The sequence below is a fragment of the Pararge aegeria genome, chromosome 20, assembly GCF_905163445.1.
Source record: "Pararge aegeria chromosome 20, ilParAegt1.1, whole genome shotgun sequence".
NCBI classification, from domain to species: Eukaryota; Metazoa; Arthropoda; class Insecta; order Lepidoptera; family Nymphalidae; genus Pararge; species Pararge aegeria.
The window spans coordinates 782,771-809,861 of record NC_053199.1 but is presented as its reverse complement, the minus strand read 5'-3'; the positions used below and the strand labels follow the sequence as shown (position 1 = coordinate 809,861).

The 27,091-nt window shown below is 35.6% G+C and overlaps 1 protein-coding gene across 1 annotated transcript; it reads left to right on the top strand.

Moving 5' to 3' along the window:
* Positions 1-433: 433 nt before the first annotated feature.
* On the top strand, positions 434-11,493 carry LOC120632717 (cytochrome P450 6k1-like). Its single transcript, XM_039902697.1, has 10 exons — positions 434-496; positions 2,582-2,741; positions 3,087-3,284; positions 4,836-4,982; positions 5,687-5,871; positions 6,707-6,864; positions 7,202-7,320; positions 8,230-8,335; positions 10,656-10,904; positions 11,321-11,493. The coding sequence occupies exons 2-10, from the start codon at positions 2,583-2,585 to the stop codon at positions 11,491-11,493; spliced, it is 1,494 nt and encodes a 497-aa protein (XP_039758631.1). The 5' UTR covers positions 434-496; position 2,582.
* The last annotated feature ends 15,598 nt before the right edge of the window (positions 11,494-27,091 follow it).

Genomic DNA, 27,091 nt, shown 5'->3' with positions numbered 1-27,091 from the left:
ACTCGGCACCTCCACTTAAAAACCACAGCGCTCCAAGTTTCTTCAGGGAGGTCGTCAAAAACATAACCGACTATTATTTTTTGACTGTGGAGAACTAAATTTTTTTTATTGAGTTATTCGACCTTTTGGAGTAGGTACTCAGCGCCTTAATAAAGTTTAAAAATAAATGACCGGAATCTGGTATAACGTCTATAAATGCTTGACATGCTTCGAAAGATTGTTTGTTTATGCCATTTCCTTGAGCAATACAGGCGTTTTACTTGTTGATTAAATATTTGTTTAATTTTTGCTATACAACTTACAACTTTGGTGTTATTCAATTTTAATATTATAGTGTCAGTTCTATTGTACCTACACAACTTTATCGCTGGAGAAGGATGGCAATGTATTAAGACCTGATAACTTAGTTTAGTTCAAAAACTTTATGTACCTACAACACACTAGTGCGTGGAAGTGGTTACGGATAAGTTGGACACTTGCAGATTTAGGATTTTATGTAAGTACAGTGAAGCGGTGATTACTTAGTGGTTCTTCCCATCTTTCGCAGTGAACAAGTTCTTAAGATGCCTTTCGGTATTCTATAGGATATATTGTGCTCAAGAACTGTTTGATCTAGTTCACCCCTCGCCTTTTTACCATCGAACCGCGAGGCACCGTAAGGATCTGCATCCCTACGTGGTCGATATACCGCGGACGCGTACGAAGCGCTTCGCATCTTCGTTTCTGATCGCACCACCGAGCTAGGATCTGGAATGCCCTTCCAGCTTCCATTTTCCCCAGTGCCTACAATATGAGTACCTTAAAATCAAGAGTGAATATGCATCTTCTAGGCAAGCGCGCTCCACCATATCATCGGTTACCATCAGGTGCCAGGTTAGCATCATTGCAGTGAAGCGCAACAAAAAAACAAATCTTTCCCCAGAGAACTCCCCGGAAACCTCTAACGTTTCGGAGTTACGTGCGTATTTTTTATTTTAAGGAATTAAAAATATCTCTTGATTTAACTTTTTTTCTGGCCGATTGGCGCAGTGGGAAGCGACATTGCTTTCTGAGTTTTCCCACAATTGGTATGCTTGTGCGATGATCATAAATGTTTAACAATGTCTGGATGTTTATCTGTATATATATTATTTATTAAAATATTCATCAGATATCTTAGTTCCCATAACATAAGCTACGCTTACTTTGGGGCTAGATGGCGATGTGTGTATTGTCGTACTATGTTTATTTATTATTTATTAATTTAACAGGGAAGGAAAATTTATTGAGGAAACCGGCATGCGTGAGAGCTCTCCTCATACTTGGCCAGAGTGGACTTAACCCTTTTCATTCTGAGAGGAGATCCGTGCCCTAAAGCGAGCGCGTAATGGGGTGATATTGATATGATAAGTTCAGTTTTTATGCATTGGCACAAAACACTATACAATTCAAATTAAAACAACTCAACTCGAAGTTACAAAAACCCCGGTGTTACGTAATTTTAACCCAGCCATTGGCGTAAGCGACCTTAACATATTATAACGTAACCAGTTTATTGAGCCAAGTTGTCCGTACGTGAATACGGTCAAACGTAAAAACCTGTTATCCATATAAATGGACTTCACTTAACTTATAAATAAACTACCGGTCTCCAGCGTCTAAGTCCGCGTACATATTCTGATAAGTTTCGAATGCAAAGTTTCTTTCGCTACTCTACACAATATACCTTGACCCATCGCAGCGACTCGCTTGCCTACGATGTTACCACTTTTCCTATTGGCTCCTAAGGGGCAAACTGTTAACAATACCCAAATACCCCGTTACATTTTAGCTAGTTGTGAGGGCTCATCACCTCTCACTTTTGAAAGTTACGTGCATTTTAAGCCATTCCATTGCACGTGAGGGAAAACATCGTGACGTGTATATCTCAGAGGTCTCCATAATGTTCTCAAAAGCGTGTGGAGTCCACCAATCTGCACTGAGCGTTGTGAACAATGGCCTCACCCTGATTGGGTTGGTATCACGATGATTAACATTTTTCAATAATTGGGATTTCAAATGCATAATTTTTTTGATTATACTGATACATTTTCACACGTCTTATCGCGGTCTTAACAAATAAACTTTCATCCTCTATTTAAAATTTGCGCGAGAAATGTGTACACGGTAGTGAGATGATGGCGATAACCATATTCGTAAAGTTAAAACTAAAGCTATGAGGGTACAAACATTTCTGGTCTAAGAAGAAGCCCACAACAAACTTAGGGTGTTCTTTTTGTTATCAGTATCTCAAATAGTAATTAATAATGATTAGAAGAGCAATCTGGTTAGAGCAATGATTTACACCCAAGCTTTTTAACGATTAAGTAGTCTATATATAGGTACTATAATAAGACTTTTCTTTAAGCTTACGTTGATTGTAGAATTGTATGCAATTTCGTTTAAAAGAATTATGAATTTTATGTAACTTTATCTTTACTTCTCATACTACTGTTGTGTTGTACTACTATTTACTTAATAAGTATTACCTTTACTATATCATCACCATCATCATCATCGTTGTCGTCATCAATCAATTCAGCTATCTTTAATTTTGTTACAGAATGTTCTTCTACGTGCTGATCACTATTGCCACGTGCTCCGTGGCGTGCCTCTACCTCAAGTGGCTTAGAGTGAAGAGCTACTGGGCCGACCGAGGCGTGCCGTACCAGCCTCCCAACCCTATCCTGGGAAGCCTTACATTTCTGCAACGACAGAATCCTGTGAGTCAAACATAATCGATATCTTCTGCCCATTAGTGGTTCAATTGTGCTTCCACAGTTCTTCTGTTTTTTTTCTTATATTTAACTACAAGTTAGGCTTTGACTGCAATCTCACCTGCTTTTAAGTTATGAGCTAAATCGCTAAGCCACATATCTTTGTCGGTAGGGTAGAAGTAGCCACGTCCAAAGCCTCCCACTAGACCAGACCAGAAAAAGTTTTGAAATTATAAGTTCTAGAATTGCCGCTGCCAAAAAAAACAAAAAAAAAAACAATCTCGGCCGCCCGAATTTAAGACGAAGTCCTGGGCTAACTGAAGACAAATTTTAACATATTTTATTTAACAGGGCTTATGGCTTCGGCAGCTGTACAATTTCAAGAGTCCCTACGTAGGGATGTGGCTGCTGTGGAGACCAGGCCTGGTCATCAACTCGCCCGAGATAGCCCGCAGGATACTTGTTAAAGACTTCGGCAACTTCAGGAACAGATACCTGAGTTCCGGTCAATCAGATCCTATTGGAGGCCTCAATTTGTTCACCGTAAATGTAAGATGTTTCAGGTATTTTAAAATTTCCCAAAATCGTCCTAAACGTCCTAGCATTTTCTTAGAAATATTTATGGAAAAGCTGAGCACTAGCAAAGTATATGTTAGTAATTGCACTAAAGGATCAAAAATATTCTTAAGCAACGTAGATTTTGATTTGAAATTGTCCATCCCCGTGCGCCAGATAGCACGCTAAGCGGTCGATCCCGATTATGACCACAAACTATTTAAATTAATGTTTCTTTTTTGTGAGGGCCAATTGTCTCAATGATTATGCTTTCTGAGTCCAAGCCAAGTCCATGGCTGTCGGTTTGATTCCCACAACTGGAATATGCTTGTGTGGTGTTTATCTGTAGACCTATTGTAATTTTTATGTATACTATTATTCATATAAATCTAAATCAGTTATCTTAGTACCCATAACATTAGCTACACTTACTTTGGGGCTGGATGGTTAAAAAAAATGTTTTTTAGTGTCCGGGTATTTATCTGTATATTGTAATTTTATGTATATTAATCAATTATATATTTATAACAATATAGTATTTGTAAGACAACATATTAGTCTTTATAAACAAAAAGTGGACATAAACAGTCGACTTACAAGAAATGGTCATAAATTAGTGTCATCTGCATATCGGCTGCGTAAGGTACAGGGATCATTTGTGGGATTGAGTATACGCTTTTATAATATGATTCCTAAGGTGATTTTGGACCTGCCAATGCACAAGTTTAAAGAATTAGTTAAAACACATTTATTACAGCGAGGTTACTATACAATTGATGAATTTTTTTAATGACTAGGTTGCTTGGAAGCATCCGGCTCCGCTTTCAGCGCTCACAAGATAGAAAAATGAATGTTAAAATGCAAATTGTTGATGTTGGAAAAGAGCAACTGCTGAGTTTCTTGCCAGCTTCTTCTCGGTAGAATCTGCCTTCCGAACCGGTGGTAGAATCACTACAAACAGACAGACTTAACGTTTCAAAAGTGCTTATATTAGGCCTACTTGAAATAAATGAATTTTGAATTTTGAATATGGGTCGGTTAGTCATATGGGTATTGTCGTGTACAAAAAAAAAAAATATATTTATATATATATATATATATATATATGTAAATCTTTATCAGTTATCTTAGTATCTATTACACAAGCTACGCTTACTTTGTGACTAGATATGTGAATTTTGGTAGTTTATTTATTATTATTATTATTTGATTAGCATGGCCGCAGCGCAAGTTTGACACGCAAAAGCGTGGAGCGTTAGGGTTTAAGTTGCCGAACGAAGTTATGACCATCAAGTGCCTGTGATAGGCCTACATGAATGAAGGTTTTTTTAATTTTTGAATTTTGAATTTATTAACATACTAATAATTGACAGACCAAGTAGATGGTCAGTGGAAAACAATCACCTATAAACAGATTATGCAATGGTAAAAACCGCTTTAAAATTATGAATATCATGGCTTAGGAGGAGTTTGCGGATTGACAGACCGACGCGCAGAGCTAAATACGTTTTATTTATCGAAAATTAAATGAGGGATATTTTTCAGGATCCCATTTGGTCGTCAATGAGGAACCGTTTAAGCTCCGTGTTCACATCGGCCAAGCTCAGGATCCTGCAGGACTATGTGGGGCTTAAGGCCAAGGAACTGGCGCAGAGGATACACAACGATAAAGACAACCCGATTAATCTCAAAGTTAGTATGGATACGAAAAACCATTATAAAGTACTAAAACTAAGTGCGGTTTTTTACAAATTCGATATTATCGAAAAACTAGCTCATATTATGTTTACGTCGTCGTTCGTCGTCCGCGTTTATTACGGTATTTTACTGTTACTCTGTACTCCGCATGGGTGTACCGCATGGTGTAGGAGCAAGGGAGGGCAGCTGCCCCCTCCCCCTCTCTGTAAATGAATGAACTCTCTTAAAAAATAGCGGCCAAGATAGCGGCAGACAGACAAAAATGAAAAAAAATACAAAAACCGCGGACGATTGGACCTAAAAAAACCACACTTGCCCAGAAACTAGGTACGCCCATGGTACTCCGTACTTTCAAGTAACTCTGTTCCCAAAATCAAGTTGATCTATTGTATGGTTAGGGCGTAAAGAAAGGACAAACAAACAACCGAACAAAAACATTTCCGCATAGGAAGGAGGCCTGTGCGCTATTGTTGGATATTATTAGCCCGACCATAAAGATGATATTATAAGTATATTATTTTTAGGTGTTTCTTTTTTTGTTTCAGTTTAATTTAATTCCAAGTTGTGTACACATACTTTGGGTTGTAGCTTAGAACAAAACTTGTTATTACTTATATTTAGATCTAATTTTAGTTATTACCTGTTTTGTGTACCTAATAACAATAAACAATAAACAATGTATTAAATTGGTTTCATAGGTAACGTATGTGGACTTTACAACTGACGTTATTGGCACATCTGCATTTGGAGTGGAGAGCAACTCAACTCTTACCGGCAAGGGCTCAATGCGAGAAATCACCCACGACTTCGGCAAGTTTGGCATCATGAGAGGCCTATCATGGTGCAGCATATTCTTCTTCCCGGATTTTGTTGACTACTTCAGGTAATCTGCACATAATAAGGTATGACCCGGAGTCAGTTCTTGAAAATAGCAGCAGGGATCGAACGATTATCACTGACAGGTATATTACAGCTGTCCGACGTCAGTGATACCTCAGATAGGAGAAATAGTCCTGATATAGTTCTACTCGATCAGTGCGCCGTGCAATAAATGTTGACATTTCTATTCCACATGACGATGATCTGATGAAAGTTGGAAAGGAAACATTTGGAAAATACAAAAGTGCACGCCTCATATCTCATTCATTACAATACAATTGAGATTATTTGTAAATAATAATTAACCCTAATAAAATACTGAACCCTATAAAAAAACCATTCGATAAGTGAAGTATTTCGCTCGTTATCGTGACCACAAGATACGGGATCCGCACATACAGACACACGGACGTCCAAGACAGAACTTTTTTAAACAATTTTTTTATTAGTTTAAATAATAAAAAGAGATTTAAAAATATCATGAGTGTTAAAATAGTGTTTTTTCTCAACATTTGTCTATTTATATTCACTTATAAAAGCAATAAAGAATAAGAAAACGAGACATTTTAAGTTGGAGAATCACTCGGTGTGCGTAAACTGACAGTAATACTCACCTCAACGCATAATACCTACCATAAATACTTGGAACTTGCTCACGAGGAGACGCCATGTGGAGTGTTTTGTCAGCCTTTATTGTTCCGAAAGTCGTTTCAGTCAATGGTCTTCTCGCGAAAATCTTCGATCAACATCTTAAGAAGGTTTCGCTTGGTTTTTGGAGCAAAGGTCGGATACCTAAGGGCAGTCCTTGAACTCTACTAAAGACCAAAAACTTCTTACAGGTTTACATTCTTTCCCAAAGAATCGGAAGATTATTTGAAGAGAGTCTTTAGAATGATTGTCAAAAACAGAGAGGAGAACGCGACAGACCAAAAAGAATCAAAAGATTTACTCGATGCTTTGATCAAAATAAAAAAAGAGAAGATAGAGAATAATGAAGGTAAAAGCTTTAAAATCAATATTAAGTATATATAAATCTTGATTTGTGATGACAATGTGACTATTTTTGAGATGCAGTGAATTACAGTTTGAATTGTTTTATTAAATTATGCTAGCTAGTATGTCGAGCCTTTCATCATCATCATCATATCAACCCATTACCGGCCCACTACGGGGCCATGGACCCCCCCCCATGGCCCCATAATGATGGACTTTGGAAGGATGTTCCAGTACGGATTGGTGGACTCACCACGCTTGTGAGAACATTATGGAGAGCTCTCAGGCATGCAGGTTCAGGGGACTCCAATGAATATTATTTTTTATTTTTTTTGTTTTAGCTGTTTCTGATGATTTGTTAATTGCACAAGCAGCTATTTTCCTGCTCGGTGGGTTTGAAACCTCTGGAAGTGTGCTGTCTTTTATAACTTACGAAATGGCGTTTAACCCCGAGTTACAGGTAAATACTATTAAAGGTTCTTCCTATTTTATAATGATTCAACAAAGCATATTTCACTAAAGGTTTATAGACTTTTTTAGGTTTAGGTTTAATGGCTTTATGCTCCAAAGAACATACTGTTCACTTACAAAAGAACTTCATACTGATATCATATTTTTTTATTATTTTTATCGATGACGCTTATCTTAATATCTCCTGTCACGATGTTTTGCGCGATGGACTCCTAAACTACTTAACCGATTTTAAATTAAATTGGCACACCGTGAGCAGTCTGGTCCAACTTAAGAAATAGGATAGCTTAGATCTTTAATTATAGTCTCAATTTTATTTTACTGCAAATTATTTGTCTATAATTAATTGACAGTCACATGTTATATATATATATATATATACATATATATATATATATACATACTACTACACTCATTTAAGGCTTAGCGATACTGAATACTTTAAAAACAAAATCAAACGAAGGCGAAGTCGCGGGCAACAGCTTGTATATTATAAAATTAATTAATTAGCTATACCTACAGTTTTTTTTTTTTTTTTATCACACTTTCACATTTATTTATTATATAGTATCCATATTACAGAATATATTTAGTTAAGTATAAATTATAAATATAACCTAAAATAAACTATTTAAAAACTAAATAAAATCTAAAACGTCCTCGAAACCACCGCAGCGAGGCACAGTTCCTAACCTACAGTTTGAAATTACGAAAATATTTTTTATTAATTTTTTGTTGAAACTGAAAAATTACTTTTGTACAAAAAACTCTTTTGGTAGATTATTATCAGTCTTCCATGGAGCACTGCAGTGGTTAATATTTTTTTTCGTAAGGTATAAATTATAATTACGTGTGAAAGAATTGTGAAATAAATGATAAAGTTTAATTTATTTTAAAGGACAAATTGTACCAGGAGCTCAAAGAAGCAAAAGAGCAGATTGGAGACAAGGATTTTGATACACAATTGCTTTCAGAGTTGACGTATCTCAATTGTTGTATAAAAGGTATCTGTATTTTTATTTTTATGCTATATAACCACCGACGAAGCTGGTTCGATCGACAAAATCTATATTAATCGATACCGATATTGATATCAATATCGATTTCAATATTGAACTGACTGATTAAGGTAAAAACTATTGTTTACGTTGAATAAGATATCGATGCTGATATCGATATCAATATCGATTTTAATATCGATTTTGAAATCTATATTAAAGTCAATATAAATATCGATTATGATATCGATTTTAGAAAAACAATAGTTTATAATATCACATCACTATCGATTTTGACGTCGATTTCAATTAATTTGGACATTGAAATCGTTATTAATGTCGATATTGAAATCGATTTAAATATCGATATTGAAATAAATATTAATATGGATATTGAAATCAATATTGATATTGGGATCGATATTTATATAAATATTAAAATCGATATTGCTATCGATTTCAATATCGATAATCATAATCGATTTTATATTGATTTCAAAATATCGATATTGAAATTGATATTAATAGTGGAATCGATATTAATATGGATATTGAAATCGATATTGATATCGATATTTAAATCGATTTTGACATCGATATTGCAATCGATTTAAATATCGATATTGAAATCGATCGATTCCCTAAAGTAGCAAAATATGTGCGTGCGCTTAGAAAACTATCTATATACATGAATCCCTATTTTTCTTGGCCACGCCATCACGCGTGAACGACTGGACCGATTTCCCAAATTTTATTTTGTTGTGTTTGTTATTGTCAGTTTGTTATATATTTTCAAGACTCAACAAAAATCCGCGCGACTTTTACTTTACTGATTAAATTGCTGCATTTTTATAGTATATTAATAAAGCAGAATATTTAATAGAGCAGAAAGTATACCCGCGAATTTAGTCCAAACAGCGAAAAATTTACAACAGAATCGTATTTTAAATATATATAATTTTTAATTCTATTTTCTATATATTCATTCGGATATTATTTTCATAATAACTGCAATACAAGCCACCTAGTTTTGAGGCCTACTAAAGCATCCTAGATTTGGAAACCTCGTGGCTTTAGTTTTGAGTTGACGAATTAAGTTATCGCCATCAACTCACTTCTATGTCATACAATTTGTGACGGCCGACTGGCGCAGTGGGCAGCGACCCTGCTTTCTGAGTCAAAAGCAGAGCGTTCGATTCCTACTACTAGTAAATGTGATGAGCATGAATGTTTTTCAGTGTTTGGGTGTTTATATTTATATTCTAAGTATTTATGTATATTATTCATAAAAATATTCATCAGTCATCTTAGTACCCATAACACAAGCTACGCTTACTTTGGGGCTAGATGGCGATGTGTGTATTGTCGTAGTATATTTATATTTATTATTTATTATTTTACATGTAATGTACGCATCTAAAGTGCCATCTAGGTGTCTATTTGAAAAAAAAAACAAATAAGACTGTAACTGATTAGCCAATTAAGATTCTTTATTGAGTTATACTTCTTTTGGCGCGTTAGGGAAAAATGATGAGAGTAAATTTTTAAGATGCGCGCGCGCACCGTCACAAAAAAACCGACAGCCTGAAGTTAACTGTAGTCAAAAAAAATTAAGTTTTTAAAAAAAAAGGTCCAAAATCGATGATTTAATTGATTTAATTGTACAAAAATCTTAGATATTAATGTTAAATGAAACTTGGTGGTCCGATGATGAGATAACTAGATAATGCGTTATAATAAAACTTTCAATGCATTAAATACCCTTTTTCAATTGTTAGTGTCGTTTTTTACAAACGTAGAATAAGGCGGAGGGTGAAAATTTTAAAGCATCTTAAGGAAGTATAAGATCTAACGCGTGTACATAAGTACACACACGTTATAATTTGAAGTTATACTTCTATCGGCACGAGAGGGAAAAATGATGAGAGTACATTTTTACGATGCGCGTGCACACCGTCACGAAAAACCGACACCCTGAAGTTAGCTATTGTCAACAAGTTTTGTTTTTCAACAAAAAGTCTGACACTGTAAACTTTGAATTGTCAAAGTCTGCAGGGTTCATTCCGGTGATTTAATTTATTGAATTGTACAAACAAAAATCTCAAATTTCAATGATGAAACTTTTCCGATAGTGAGATAACTAGATGATGCGTTATAATAAATCTTTCAATGTATAAAATAGCTTTTTTTCTATTGTTACTGTCGTTTTTTACAAACGTAGAATAAGGCGGAGGGTAAAAATTTGAAAAGCTTCTTAAAGAAGTATAACTTCTAACGCGTGTACATAAGAACACAAACGTTATTTTTTTATATTATTTGTTTGCAGAGGGACTTCGAAAATATAGCCCGATGGGTTGGTTAGATAGAATTGCTATGATGGATTATCAGATCGACGACAAAGTCACCATCAAAGCTGGCACACCAGTTTATGTGAACAGTATTGGTATGCATTATGATCCAGATTACTTCCCCGACCCGGAGAAGTTTGAGCCGGACAGATTTTTGCCACAAAATGAAAAGGACACGAAACCGTATACGTACATGCCTTTCGGACATGGGCCGAGAATCTGCATAGGTAACCTGACTTTTTAATTATCCTTCAATTTTTGCGCTAAACACCAGAGAGGTCGTCTCTGGTGTTTAGCGCTGTGGTCTTATGCGCGTGGGTCTCGTGTTCGTATTTCGGGAATATTTCTCTGGCCTGGTCTGGGGGGAGGCTTCGCCCGTGGCTCGATACCCAACCTACTGACGAAGACGTGCCGCCAAGCGATTTAACGTTCCGCTACAATTTCGCGTAGAAACCAATTATGAGCTTAATATGACTGCCATACTCCCTAACTCCGTAACTGGTTAGTCTGCTACCATCTTAAACTGCATTACCATTTACCATCAAGTGAGATGGCATTCAAAGGCTAACTTATAGTGCAATAAAAAAAAATTAACATAGTCCTAGTAATAAGATCCTGATATTTATATTACCATTTCTTCCAGGCCAACGCTTCGCTCAAATGACAGTACGATACGCGCTTTCGTCAGTATTCCTCAACTTCAAGGTGTACCCCGTGCCGAATATGCCGAAACCGTCAGATGTCAAGATTGACAACCGCTGCTTACTGTATCTGGCCGGGGAACCGCTTCTAGTTAAATTTGTGCCGAGACATTAGTAAAAAATATTCTGTGGTAGAAATCGGTTACAGACACAGTGTTTTTCTGGGATATACATTTAAATTTATTTAGTTAATCATAATAATTGATTTTATATGTATTTTAAATTTATAACACAATGTACAACACATCGCCAGCTGGCCCCAAAGTAACGCTTACTTTGTGTTATGGGCACTAAGATGACTGGTGAATATTTTTATGAATTTTTATTTATTTATATACATTAATATATATTATACAATGCAGATAAACACCGAGACACTGAAAAACATTTATGCTCATCACACAATCATCTTGGACTCAGAAAGCAGGGTCGCTGCCCACAATCAGTTGGGGTTGTTGGTAGACGTCTGGGAAGTGTACAACGGGTTCCCCATTCAACTAATTTGAACTAAGTTCTACGAGCACTCATTTACAGTGCAAGCCATTGAGCTGTGGAATGCCCTCTCAATCGACATAAGTCAGTCTGAATGACTTGATATATTTAAAAAAGCTGTCAAATATCACTATTAAGTTAACATTTTAATAGTATTAACTTAATTAACTTATTAATGTTTTTATGATATGTTTAAGTATATATTAGTTTATTATTATTTTTTTTAATTTTTATTATATTATGTATTATTTTATTATTGTAATCTAGTTCAAGTATTAGTATGTAGTTATTAGTATATATTTTTAAATTATGCACTACCTGTCCTCTTTTTTCCACAAGTCCTCTTTTTTCCACAAATCCTTTACGGTTCAGGCCGTTACACTTTGGAACGCCCTGCCGTTAGAGATTCGTGAGGCGCAAACGATCGGCATTTTTAAGAAACAAGTGAAGGATCACTACTTGTCTGTATCGGCCGGGCATTGATGGGAATGATCACTGTATTCTTTTTTGTTTATTTCGTTTTCTACATATTTTTGAGGGTTCTTTTATTTTATTAATTTTTTTTAATTTTTTTTTTTTTTTAATTAAGTATTTATAGTAGCGTATTTGTATGTTTATATGTTTGTATATATGTATGGAATATATTTTATATTTTTGTACATATCTTTAATATGTTATGTTTAGTATATACTATGTTTTATGTTTTTTTTTTTTTATTATGTATTTTTTTATGTTAATTTAGTTTTAAGTCCTAATATTTAATTTTGTTTGTTGTACCACCTACTTATTTCTTATAACATTTTCTTGTATGCCTTTGGTTGCCTGGAAGAGATCGCTATTTAGCGATAAGGCCGCCAAATTGTACGTTCTACCTTATTGTGCTGTTGTATTTGTATCTCTGTAAATTTTATCTGTGGTGTACAATAAAAGTGTATTCATTCATTCATTCATACCTGCAGTCTGTTATCCTTTTGTTTTCCTTATCCTAAGGCTACCTGGCAGAGATCGCTACTAAGCGATATGTCACCTTTTATGTTTTTTTTTTCTTCTGTATTTTTGTGTGCAAATATAGAGTATAAATAAATAAATAAATTGTGTGCAAATCACATGTTTTATTCGTAATTTAGTTGAAGTCAAAGAATTGTTAATTTTACTAAAAAGCTTTGCTAATCATGCTACAATGTGGGTATCACATACTTAATAATAAAAAGTTCAAAACAATATTTTATACCTTTTATTAAATCTAGATTCTGAATTTTATGAGGCAGCAATTTAAGTCTATGACTCCCTAATCAGATGAAGTCATTGAACTAAGTTTTAATCTTGGCAGCATTAGAATTTCAATGTGGTTTATATTATTTAGCTATAAGTACTTGTAAATCGTAAAAACTTTGATCGTAAAACGTTTCAATTTAAATATTTATTGAACCCCTTCCCGCCACGGTTGCCCCGTTTTGGCTTAAAGATAAATCACGCTTCGATGTCCAGGATTAAACATTCGAAACCCTATTGGCTTAAAATGTACGCCTCAATTAGGTTTCATAAAACCTTCCAACTTTCCTTTTATCACGTATATAATCTGATTTCAGTGTCTGTACTGTTATAAATGCTTCTTATTTTAAATTCTACTTGGCCATGACGTTTTGTCCGTCTATACATGTTGGTAGAAACATTCAATGCGGGTATTTTGGTTAACGAAATATTTAATCGTAAAGGTTTGAAATAATTTCTACTAAGTAATCTTAATTACACTGAATATATACATGTTAAATGAATTTAAAAATTTCGAGACCAATACGATTTGAACCTCCGACTCTCTGGCAATCGCGCTTTACCACTTAGCTACGGCTCTCATACCGTCGATGCCAACATAATTATATGCCCTTTTATCATGTATTAATTAAAAATATATATATTAGTGGTATAGACTGGGCCATTTTGACAAAATGGCACCGACTCATTGGTGATAAACGGTAAAGGAGCAGCAAGTAGGCGCACTTAATAACTTTGTAATGCTAACTTGACAGAACGAGTTAATAAAATAAAATTATTGTTACAGTAAATTTATAAAGTGGGTCAATAAATAAACTTTTGATATTCATGACATTGAGTTGGTGGGTATTTTGATATAAATAGGACTGCATTAGCGATGCACCTCAGTGCATACCTCCCGGTGTCTTAGTCGTTTATCACATTTCATTTATTTCAAGCAGGGCTAGTTTATAAGCAATTTTGGAACGTCAAGTCAGTTTAATTGTAGTGACTCTACCACCGGTTCGGAAGGAAGATTCAACTGAGAAGAGCAAGAAACTCAGCAGATTGCAATACAACAAGCGATCCCAGACCTTTAGGTATCAATCGTTTAAAGAACACCAACTCTCATTGCAGCAGCGTGGTAAGCTTTTGTATTCCAATGACAGTGGAGACCTGTATCCAGTAGCGGGATAACAATAGGTTAAGGCTGAAGACGAAAATTATAAATGAGTTAGAGTAATCGGCCACTGATTTGCAGTTTATTTTTGTCGCATATATTAATATAAAGTAACTTCATCGGTCGTTGGTTTATTTAAAACGGAATTTTATATAGAACGGGATTGTACTGGAACAAAAAAATATGGCAGAAGGTAATTGAATTACTCGGAATAGAGGCACAAAAATGCGTACACAGAAGAGACAATGGCAGAGATGAGGAAAAAAAATTATAATGAAATTTTCCTCTAAATTTTCACGAGCACAACCGTCCTTTGTCTCTACGCGGTGGGCACCGAGACTAGCGGGGTATGATAAGCGGCGGTCGCCCGCTGTCCGAGCTAATGACAAGCTCACAAAATTTACAAAAAGGGTTTATATTGGTTTTGATGAAAATTTAAACTTTAAAAACTTTTTTGGTGGAGACAATAATCAAAAGATTTAAAAATACTTTTAACAATAGGAAGTGTGATGATCCCAAATAAGTGATCATTAGCATGATTGTTTTGTATGTTTAGACTCAGCGCTGCTGTAGGTTATTTTCCGTGGAGTACGTGAATAAGTCAAAGTCAAAGTTAAAAATATCTTTATGCAAGTAGGCCCATAGTTGGCACTTTTGATGCGTACATTACATGAGAAGTACAAGGTAGTGAAATGATGGCGATAACCATATTCGTTAAATGAAAGCTAAAGCTATGAGGGTTCCAAACGCGTACTGGTCTAAGAAGAAGCCCACAACAAACTTAGCCGGGTGTTTTTTTTTGTTATATATTATTATATAATAGATCTTTGGAATAAAGAACTTTACAACAGACATACATATGCGTGGCTATACTTATATTAACGCATTACCGAGCCAGTACATGACATGGGTCTCCTTCCACAATGTGGTCTTTATACGCATTCGAGAACATTATGGGGAACTCACAGGTATGCTGGTTTTCTCACGATGTTTTCCCTCATCTTTGAAGCAAGTGATATTTTAATTACCAATTTAGGTTTGTACCCCGACTCGAACGAGACTATCACCGCTTACTAGGCTATCAATGTTTTTAAATGTGAAATCCTTTTGTCTGTTTATTTATTGTTTACATCATTGCTTCACGACGAACTGAAGCAATGCAGTAGGGAATCTTTGAATAGAATAGAATACTGTTGATTGCATTAACTGTGTAATTTTTTTTGGTAATATAAGTGGGAATAGTTAAACTTTAGACACTAACTAAGAACTGTCACAAAAATATTCGTTGATATTATAATACGCCTTTCTTATTGACAACCTTAATCTATTTTAAAAAATATTTCCGTCTAATTTTTTTACCATCAGTTGTAAATGGTTAAAATTTGTAATACCACAACCCTAAGTACTTTTCGCAAATACGTAACATTTATTTTGGGGCACACATATATTGTATTCTACTCTTAAATTGGAAAAACTCAGGGCAGGACGCAAGTGGCGAAGTGGGGGTCGATTGAAGGAAAGGAAGAATGAAAAATATATTAAATTCAAATTTCATTTATTTCAAGTAGGCCTATATAAGCATTTTTAAAAACCAAGTTTGTATGCTCGTAATGACTCTACCATCGGTTTGGAAAACAGATTCTACCGAGAAGAAGCCGGCAAGAAACTCAGCAGTTGCTCTTTTCCAACATCAACATTTACATTCATGAAAGAGAAGAGAGCGGAGCTGTGTTGGCTTAAAAAGGTAGCTACAGGGTTAGGGCGCAGCAGGGTCACACAGGCGAAGTGGGGGCCCTGCTAGGTAACCACATATCGCGCATTTCAAAGCCCCATTCTAGTCATGATCGAGCCTAACAATAGCAATGGCATTGTAATTGTATTGCCGTGAATTGGATCGATTCCGGCTCAATTATTAATGGGACAATTTTGATTGCTATCGACTTCCATAAGCCCTTTTGAGAGACTCGTACACTCTATTCTTTTCAAATTACATTGTATTGTATTATTTTGGCGTTTGACTCGTTTGTGCGAAGGTTAATTTAGCAGAATTTTACGTATTTTTTATAGTAATTATTTATTGACGGACCAAGCAAATGGCGCACCTGATGGTAAGTGGAAAACTATCGTCCTTCATCGTGCTGCCCTGTGTCTATTAATTTTACGAGTAGGTGTAGGTGTTAAGCCTCATATGCCTGTAATTACACTGGCCACCAAGTTTCGTCACCAAACTTTACAGGATTACTCGCCAGGTCAATCCGGAGATTCCCTGAAAGTTTCATTGAAATTGGTCCAGCCGTTTCGGAGCCTATACGAAATATACCCACACACTTTCTCTTATATATATATATATATATATATATAGATAGATAGATTATAGTAATGATATTTTAATTGATTAAAACGCACATAGCTTTTTAAATAGAGGTGCGTGCTGGGATTCGAACTCGGCCCCCCGAAATTCTACCCATACCCGAAAATCTAAGTCCTACCCATTGGGCTACACCTATTAATCGATTAAAATAATTCCTTTAAATCCTGTTTTAGTTGTGTGTGTATTTGATAAGTGAAGGTGCAGTTTAAGATGAAAAGGTAATTAGTCGACGGCGAAGTCACGGCCATCACTGACCAGAACCTATTTTGTAAACTATTTTAAAATTTAGTCCAAGAAGTGAGTCGAACCCACGAACTTTGGAGTAAAAGGTGACTTCACTACTACGCCAAAGAGTATAATTGTGATTGAAAAGCATTCGCACTTAACTAAATAACCAAAGAATTCGTTACTAAGAGTAGAAAGAAAACTGCCTTGTAGCTAACTCTACCATATCAACCAACCATCTTATTACGCCTTGGCAAAAATAATGCTTACGTGCAAGCTAAGGATTGAGACTTTATGTAGCCTTGGTAGCTGTAAGGGCTGCTACACTGTTTGGATCATGGTCGAGCGTTATTAATTCTATCAAAAATGGCTGCAAAACAAAATCTTGTTAGTCTTGACTGTATTACGATGAAAGAAAGAAATTCATCATCATCACATTAACCCGCCCACTACGAAGCACGGGTCTCCTCCCACAATGAAGGGGTTAAGGTCGTAGTACATAATGTCATCAAAGCTGGTTGACCTTTGATGACATTATGTATAACTCTTCGTCACGTTTCTTCACGATGTTTTCCTTTACCGTTGAAGCAAGTGATATTTTAATTACTTGAAACGAAAATAACTTAATAAAGTTAGAGATGCGTGCTGGGATTCTTACTCGGCCCCCCGAAGGTTGAGTCGAGCTTCTACCTACTGCGCTATCACCGCTTTGGCAAAAATGGTTGCAAAAAACCGAGCATTATTAATTCTATCAAAAATGGTTGCAAAAAACAAAATCTAGTTAGTCTGACTGTATTACGATGAAAGAAAGAAATTATAGCTTTATTTTGTACAGATAATGCTTTTATTTTTTAAGTAGCCCTCGACGCAAAAACGATAATAGTTTGACGTGTCTGTACTGACTCATTATTATACTGTACGCGAAGTACAGTTTATGAGCTCTCTCTCTATGTCTGCATAATCTTTGAGGTCAAAGGATTTCACATGCCCCGAGTACGTGACTATTTTTAACAGGGTACCGTATATTTGATTGCAGTACCGTTTATTTCCTTTGGCCTCAAAAACCATGCATTCGCTTTCCTTAACGTCGTAGTATGAGCCATAACTGCTGGCATAGTTTTCAAAAATACTTAACAGCTTACTACTATATACTTACCATTGAAAGTCGGAAATTTTTAAAATTTGAATTTAGATATTATTTAAGTTTTTTCGTTTTTAATATTACTCGTGCCTCACAACTTCGTCTGACAAGTAAATTTGCCATCTATTCGATTAAAAAGCCCTTCATTATTGTGCCGGTTGAAGTAACACAAGCGTCAACGCGCGTTTGTTGGTTTGCTGCACTCAATTCACGAGGTTTCCACCCACCCCCTTTTCAAGCTTTTTTGTCTTTCCAATTTGCCTCAAGTGGATTTAAACAGTTTAATCATTAACACGGCAGCCTAGATAGGACGTGGTTTGCGATGGATCCGCTTTCACAATAGCCGCATATCAACTTTGGTATGCGGCTCAACGGGGCTTGTTCTACAGGTCGAAATTTCCAGAACGAAAAAGCTGGAAAAAGTTGAACGAAAAAACTAAAATTACACTGAGTTTTCTTTTGCAACACCGCCGACATACACATTATAATCCTTTGAGCAGTTTTTTTCAGCAGTGGTGCTACGATGGAACTCGTAGCTACTCGAAATTAACACGTAATTTCACTTAGTAAACTGAGTGAAAAGAAATATCCAAAAACAAATGAATCAGGGTTTCTTAAAACGCGAACGTATCAGACTATAGCTGTATAAATTTAAATTTGAAATTCATATGTAAAGAGGAGATGATTGAGGTCAAAGTGACCAGTACGACAAAACGCCAATTACATAACTACCTAATATGTATAATATATCACTTGGTTACATGGGCGGCCTGCTAAGCTTCTGGAGTGAGCTCGGCTGGCTGGAGTGACCCAGCGGGGAGCCGCACCAGTGGCACTACGTACAATTGAAGGTTCCGGCCGACCAAGTACGGAGACAAGCCCAGGAGAAAGAAGAAAAAGAAAAAGAATGTATATATATGTATATATATATAAATATATTTGGTTTAGACTAAGGGCCGATTTACTTGGCGTTGGTTTGCGGGAACCCTTACGTAAGCGAGAAGACGCATGGTCATTACCGCCTAATCGCTGATAACCGGGCGTTTTTATTAGCTTTCCTGTTCTTATATCACAGATAATGATCCTGTAATGGACTCGAAGGCACCTTACGAGACATCTCACGAAAGTAATCTTCTATGTTAGTTATTACACAAAGGTTAACATATATGCTATCAGTTTTTACACCTACTTTGTCCCTGGTACCACCAAGTGCTCATATCGGTACTTGGTCGTGTGCAGACGTTTCTTACAAAATCTAATAGGTCAAGCAGAGTAATTGAGAGACCAATACAATTTTGAACATATTGTACGGTATACAGCATCAGCGCAACACTTCATTCTACTCATGTACTCAAAAGGCGCGTAGATTCCTCTTTGTATATTAAGTAGTTTTATAGGATAAGTTTTAAGTTAACGAATCTAGTGAAGTTAACGCCGTTAATAATGCTATAGATAGTCATCGATCACTAATTTTTATTAGTGATCGATGTAGATAGTGCATAAAAGATTCATAAGGGAGTGTATTGGGTCCAATTACAAGAATAATTATTTATTTTTCAAAGTTCTAAATATTGGATAGAAGCAGGCGTTACTTTGCGGAAATCCGTGATATATTATGAACCTTTGCTATTGTCCGCGAAAAGCAGGAGAATCTGTATGCAGACATTTATAATTTCTTCAATATTTATACTCCACATCAAACTTCGGCAATGTACCCTCTACGCACGTTTCGCTCCGAAACCGGAGCATCCTCAGGAGATGCTGACTTTACAATGAATAATTGTTAAGTGAAAAATTAGTCGCCTTTTATACCTTTCTTAAAATAAAATTAAGTCAAATATTTATTTATTCAAATAGGCACATAGATGGCACTTTTGATGCGTACATTACATGTAAAATATGACATAGAAGTGAATTGATGGCGATAACTAAATTCGTCAACTTGAAACTAAAGCTACGAGGGTTCCAAACGCGTCGTGGTCTAAGAAGACTTACACAACAAACTTAGCCGTTTTTTTTTGTCGTCGCTATCTCACATTGTCATTTAAAACTATTAAAGAAGCAACCTGGTTTGAGCAATAATTTACACCCAAGCATTTTTATCGTAGACGTAGTCCTTAATACTATAATAGGACTTTTATATAAGCTTACGAATTACGATATGTATCACGATATTTTTAAATATATTTAATAATATTTTACAAAAAATTATATTTTTTATAAAAATATCAAGTTTCTTTTAATTCCTGATAAATCTTATCAATATAACATGTGGGGATGCAAAAATCATTGATTCAAATTAAAAATCGACAATTAAATGAACTGAAATTCTGTAAGTGACATAATATGGTAAGTCATTAAAATAGCTTCGATTGAAATTTCAAAAGGAATACGAGCAAAACGAATGCATTTCTTCCAATTCCACATTCCACATTTGCAAGGGAATTAATGTTCAGGGAATTTCATTTCAGAATGGATCCGCACAATTCCGCGACTGAATCCGCAACCAATCTCCGTCGGAAGATAAATTACGGATGGCATTAGAAACTTCCAATATCTATTTATCCAGCGTTTCCGATTTCCTTTTTACGGAAAATTCTCTCGATAATTCCCTGCCAATAATGTTTGGACGTTATTTTTAATTGTACTTACTTATTTCAATATTGAATTGACATATTATTACAAATACACAATACACATAAAATATAGTACTCGCTTCCATTTGCTCCGATAACTCTTTGCCAGAGACATGGACATTTACCAGTGCAAATTTTGATACAGACCAATTTCTCGTTGCCTCATTCTATTAAAAGTAAGACTTGCAAAGGATTGCCATTAAAAGAAAGAAAAAATACTGAGTTTCTTTCTCGCTTCTTATGGGTAGAACCTTCTTAACGACCTTTTTGATCTCCCTGCTCGGGCTGTCACATGGTTGGAGATTCTGGACATCGATTTATAACCTTTTATCTACAAATTTATAATATAAATTTGGAGATAAAATCAATATTGACATATAAAATATAACATAACAAAAACCGTTTATTTAAAAACAAAAAAAATCAGTAGAGTCACTGTAACATACAGATCAGGCGTTTTGAAAGAGCTTATGAGAAGGTCTACTCTACTTTTAACCTATTAATGTCTAGGCAGACAGGCCATGCTGAGATACAAGCCTTCTCTTCACAGGGAAGAGGATTTTAGAGCTTATCGTTCTAATATAAGTATACTTCTAATCCGAACCTACCACGCGTCTCCGATGTGGGATGGCGGGCGTTAAAGATTATTATCACATATTAAAGATAATAACTGGGGCCGTATGCTTAACGTGCTCAATGAGTTATATAGGTATAGGAAGTATTTGGTATTTCCTAAATACGTGCTGCTACACGTTGATAGCTTGTATCTCGCAAGCCTTATACTAAAACGATCTTATGCCAATTTTTATAATTGTTATGAGTGTTGATGCCTACACTTGGAGAAATTATCAATTTTAGGTGGGAGATTTTTTAATGGTGGGGGACCCGTAGTTTAATTGGTTAAGGCGTTCAGGCTTACTAACAGGCCGTCACAGGATCAAATCCTGTCGGTTCTGAAAATATTTATATGCATTTCAAATTCTTATGTCCGTTTTCACTAAAGACGAACTAGGCAATGCTTAAATGAGTCTAGGGAGATTTCTAGGCATACATCAATCGTTCATCAATAGTTATCACCTAAGGGTTGGTCGTTTAGCTTAGCTTGTATTTTGTGTATTATCCATGCATTGCTTAATACCCATGTGGGCTGTATGAAATAAAGATGGCCGACAATACATAAGCCAGGTTACATACTGAAATATTCAAACCCATTTTTAGAATTTGATCAATGAAAGGTTTATTTATATAGATTTAAAAAAAAAAGTCCATATAATAGTTATTCCTTTGTATTCAGAGAAGAAATACGGTTTCTAGTATTTTATCTTTAGTTTAGTTTCTATCAAGGGAATAATCTATAAAAAAGGTTCTCGAACAAATCGTCTAGATATCATTCCAAAGGGAAATTATTCATTGCTCTCAGCATTGAATACTAACACTCCAACATGTGACTTTGAAATTCAAATTCCACCCCCCAGGGAAAACTTGAACCGTTTCCAACAATCCGCACCAATTGCACGCTTTAGTGTGCTTTAGTGCACTTGAGCAGCATCTTTGACTCTGTTGCAGCACCATCAGCTTTACTTTACACGTCTTAATGCCCAATCGAGATTGCTAAAAGCATTTAACCTGGAAGCCTTTTGTACTTTGGTGAACCGCTTTCAAATTACTCCAAAATGAAAGTTTTCAGAGGTAAGTTTTGATCGAAAGAATGTATAACCTTATTACCAAATAGGATCTTAGGTTTTAGAGTAGGAAAACTCCATCAGATTCCCATGTTTTTAGTTAGTTCGGCACATCGAGGTTTTGAAAGTTCGTTTTTCTTGGTGTCTAATAAGGGACCAAAAACAAAGTCTGGGAGAATGTATAAATAAAGTTCTCTCTTTTTGGAATAAAAACATTTAAATCTGCGTAGTTTTAAATATTCAAAACAAACCTCAAAGGAGTACAGGTGGAGATAAAATATGTATTGAAATATATAACGTATTACAAACTTTATGTAGACGAAATTCATGCGTAGATCCAAGAAAAATCACGGTTTGATAAAATATAAGACATGAACCATTTAAATTCCATTTTCCAAAAGCAAGAGTACAGTATAAAATTCCGAACACTGTTTATCGTCAACGTCAGCATTTTTATAAACCAAAGCCTCTATATTATTTATCTTCTGCTATATCATACTTTCCTTATATTGTGGCCCAATATCTCCCCCAAATTGTGTCTCACCATTTTCAATATGTGTGTAATATTTCCACTATCGGGCGTTGTGTTTCCCGCACAATCTCAGCTCTCGATCACGCTTGAACCTCCCCCCCCCCACACGGGCTTCCGATATACGAAGACTTCAATTTCCTGGATACGTACAAAGTAAGCGGATAATATTTTCAAAGGAGATTGTGTAGTGTTTGAGAATATGAAACCGCAGTGAGGATATAATTTGTATACGTTCGCTCCACTAGTTGGTAATAAGAAAATCTGAAAAGATTGTGCGGGTTCAGGAGATTATCTGGTTAATTGAAACCAAGTGCTGAACTCAAGCTTAGTAGTAAATAAGTAAGCTAAGCTAAGTAGTAAGGCAAGGTTTACGGCAAGGAAAAAGTTGCTTGGAGGCCGGAGGTAGTTTAGGCCGTTCCGGATAATTGTAAAATGATGTTAAAGAGCGATTTATTAAGGAAATTAAGCTTTGTATGCTATACTTCGCGATAAGCAGGAAAATCTGTATAGTGTAATTTATCTATTCTGTAATCTTTATACTCTAAACCAAACAAATCTTCAGCAATGTATCATCTACGCAGGTTTCACTCCGAAACCGGAACTACCTCAGATGTTTACTTTACAATAAATAATTGTTAAAACTTAACAATTACTGCATGTGAAGTCAACATCTTCTGAACAAATAATTATTGAATGAATGAATGAATAATTGTTAAACAATTGACTTAACAATTACTCATTGTAAGGTGAACATCTCTTGAGGATTCTTCGGTTTCGGAGCGAATCGTGCGTAGAGGGAACATTGCCGAAGATCTGTTTAGTGTTAATTATTAAGATTGCAGAAATTATTAATTTAAACCATACAGATTATCCTGCTTTTCGCGGAGTATAGCAATCAAGCTTAATTTTTATAATATATCATGGAATTCCCCAAATTAACCCTGCTTTTATCCAATAAAGAGCAATCTGCCGAGTTTCTTGCCGGCTCTTGTCGGTAAAATCTGCCTTCTGAACAGGTAGTAGAGTCACTAAAAGCAGACTAACTTGAGGTTATAAAAGTGCTTATAATCTTAGCTTACTTTAGAAAACCAAAATTTGATTAAAAGTGCAAGGTTACTATGGTTTTCGAGGAAAGATATTATTCTGCAACGAGCCCTTTTCTACAATATCTTGCTGGTCAGCGATGATGCAGTCTAAGATACATCTATGCTAGTCTGTTAAAGATATTGCAATAATATTAACCTTATTTATGGTTTTACGTACCGGAACGCTAAAATGCAGGGCGGCACAAACAGGCGTCAAACCTTAGAAGAAAAATTAAAACAAAGTTTTTTATTAGAACACCTCTAGTTTGCTCAAAGAATATTCTTTGCCATTTGGCCTTTAGTTTGTCCGTCAGTCAGTTAAGACAAAGCATTCTATATTAGTTATTGTAAAATATTACTTGCCTGGCTTACTTCGTTTTATTTGTACATAAATGAATTATAACATCATGTACTTTGTCTGGTGTTGAGTTGTTATTTAGCATGTCTGCGAAAGAGCGGTTAACCAAAATTAGTTTTTTGTTCTATCGCAGACATGCTAAATAATAACACAAAGTAACTCAAACAACATAATAACGCTGTCAGTTTTTTATTCCTCTACATGGAATTAGCGAAAGCTTTGAAGCATTAAACCCCAGTAATTATTCTTGTTTTCTTCTTTTGAGGATCCGAGAAAAGGAAGTAATACAACGGGTGGGAGATGCGACGTAGTGGTTCGGAGTATATAAATAAAAATAAATAATAAATAAATATACTACGACAATACACACAGCGCAATTTAGCTTCAAAGTAAGCGTAGCTTGTATTATGGGTACTAAGATGACTAAAGAATATTTTTATGATTATAATACACATAAATACTTATTACATACAGATAAACACCCAGACACTGAAAAACATTAATGTTCATCACACAAACTTTTTTCCAGTTGTGGGAATCGAACCCACCGCCTTGGACGCAGAAAGCAGGGGATATTGTGTAGAATAGCAAATAAAAAAACTTACATGGACAAAATTTACTTATCATAAGTGGTACGCGGACAACGTATTATCTTGACAGCCGAATAGCGCGACAATGCTTTCTGAGTCCAAAGCCGTCGGTTCGATTCCCACAACTAGAAAATGTATATGTTATAAGTATTTATGTATATTAGATTCGTTAAAATATAAATATAACCTAAAATAAACTATTTAAAACTAAATAAAATCTTAAAAGTCCTCGAAACCACCGCAGCGAGGCACAGTTCCTAAGATGCTGGCAGCATTGCCCCTTTGGATGGCCAAACTAATTCGTTGGCCAAGGTAACTGCCCGCTCTAGGATCACCGGCAGACTCGATAACCCTTTTCGATAATTCTTTGAAAAGGGCTCTTGCCTCCGGACCCCACGCTCCCAAAGTCTCTACTCCAAAAGGCACAAAAATGAAGCTGCTATCCATGTTTTCATATTTACGCCTCTTGGCCTGCTCGGCACTGGAAGCAGCCGCACCTACCATTATATTCGTTGAAATATTCATCAGCTATCTTAGTACCCTTATCACAAGCAATGCTGACTTTGGGGCTAGATGGCTATGTTTGTATTGTCGCAGAATATTTATTTATTTTTTACGGTACCATACATAATACAAGGCCTATGTAGGCAAGTACTATAGTGTTTCTTATTATAATTAGTTAACAACGCTTACGTGTTTTAACTCGCCATAAATTACTCTACTAAAACCAATTTACTGTAGTTCTGATAAACCGTTTCGCAGCATCAGCTGGGATACCGCTCTTATTCCTAACTTTTAGTATTTCGTTGGAACGTGTTCGATTTGTGTTGGCTCTTTCCTCGCACTGGATACACTTTATTCGCAGGAACTTGTTCTATAAATAAATTGTTGCACACTAAAGGCGATATCCAATTCCAACTCTATTAAGAGTTTCTTTATAGAAACATATATTGACATGAGATTTGACGTCATAGAAATACACAAACACATTGATAGTACAGAGCTAATACATATGTTGGGTTGCCTGGTAGAGATCGCTTTTTAGCGATAAGGCCGCCCATTGTACGTGTGTTTTATTGTGTTGTTTTTGTTTATAATTTAATTTCTGTTAGGTGTACAATAAAGTGTATTTTCATTTTATTTTCATTTCATAAGAGGAAATCTACTGTTTGTCGGTAAAATTAAAGCACAATTTGAAAAAAAAAATTGCGGTAATAATCTCAAAATAATAAGCAAAAATGCATTCGAAGTCTACTAAACAACTACCGGGTAAATGACATAGGTCTTATGTAGAAGTTTTTACACGTCACTGTTTCATTCCTCTTGTATCCTACAATTCCCTCATCATCAACTCCCAGCATCCTGTCTCCCAACGGGAGGGTTTGCTCGTAATCACCACGCTGGACAGACTGGTTGGTGATCGCAGTAGATGCTAAAGTCGACGCATTGTAAACTGCAGATTTGGGTCATAAATATTAGTCTGTCTATTTCGCTCGCACTTACAGTTCTTATGGAGAGATGTGTAGAGATGGGCGTAAGAATTGTAGAGGTTGCATATCGATAACGGGATAGTTACGATCGATATGCCAAACTGTGTTAGGTATTAATAAATAAATAAATATACTATGACAATACACACATCGCCATTTAGCCCCAAAGTAAGCGTAGCTTGTGTTATGGGTACTAAGATAGCTGTTGAATATTTTTATGAATATAATACAAATAAATACTTATAATATACAGATAAACACCCAAACACTGAAAAACAAACATTTTGGATACTTATTAATGGGAATAATTTTTCGCTATCTGAAAATAAGAGTTTTTATTTGTAGGATTTGATCCACGGTCACTCTACTAACTCCAGAAATCACTGCTGCAAGCTCTCCTGGATTATTGAAATTGGGGCAAGCTTCTTGGGGTCAACACCCAACGACACCCTACGACTTGTTTAATGTTATCTCTGCACCTTTTAGTGGTCTACCAACGCTGCGCTTTCAAATTCGGAACCGCCATTCCAGCCCCCGATGTCCATCCGCCCTCCGACCTATGTGCCTCAACCTTTTCAGCACGCTGACAAAAAAGACAAATAGATAAAATCACCAATTCATATTTATCATGTCAACCCATTACCGGCCCTCTACAGAGCACGGGCTTCCTCCCACAATGT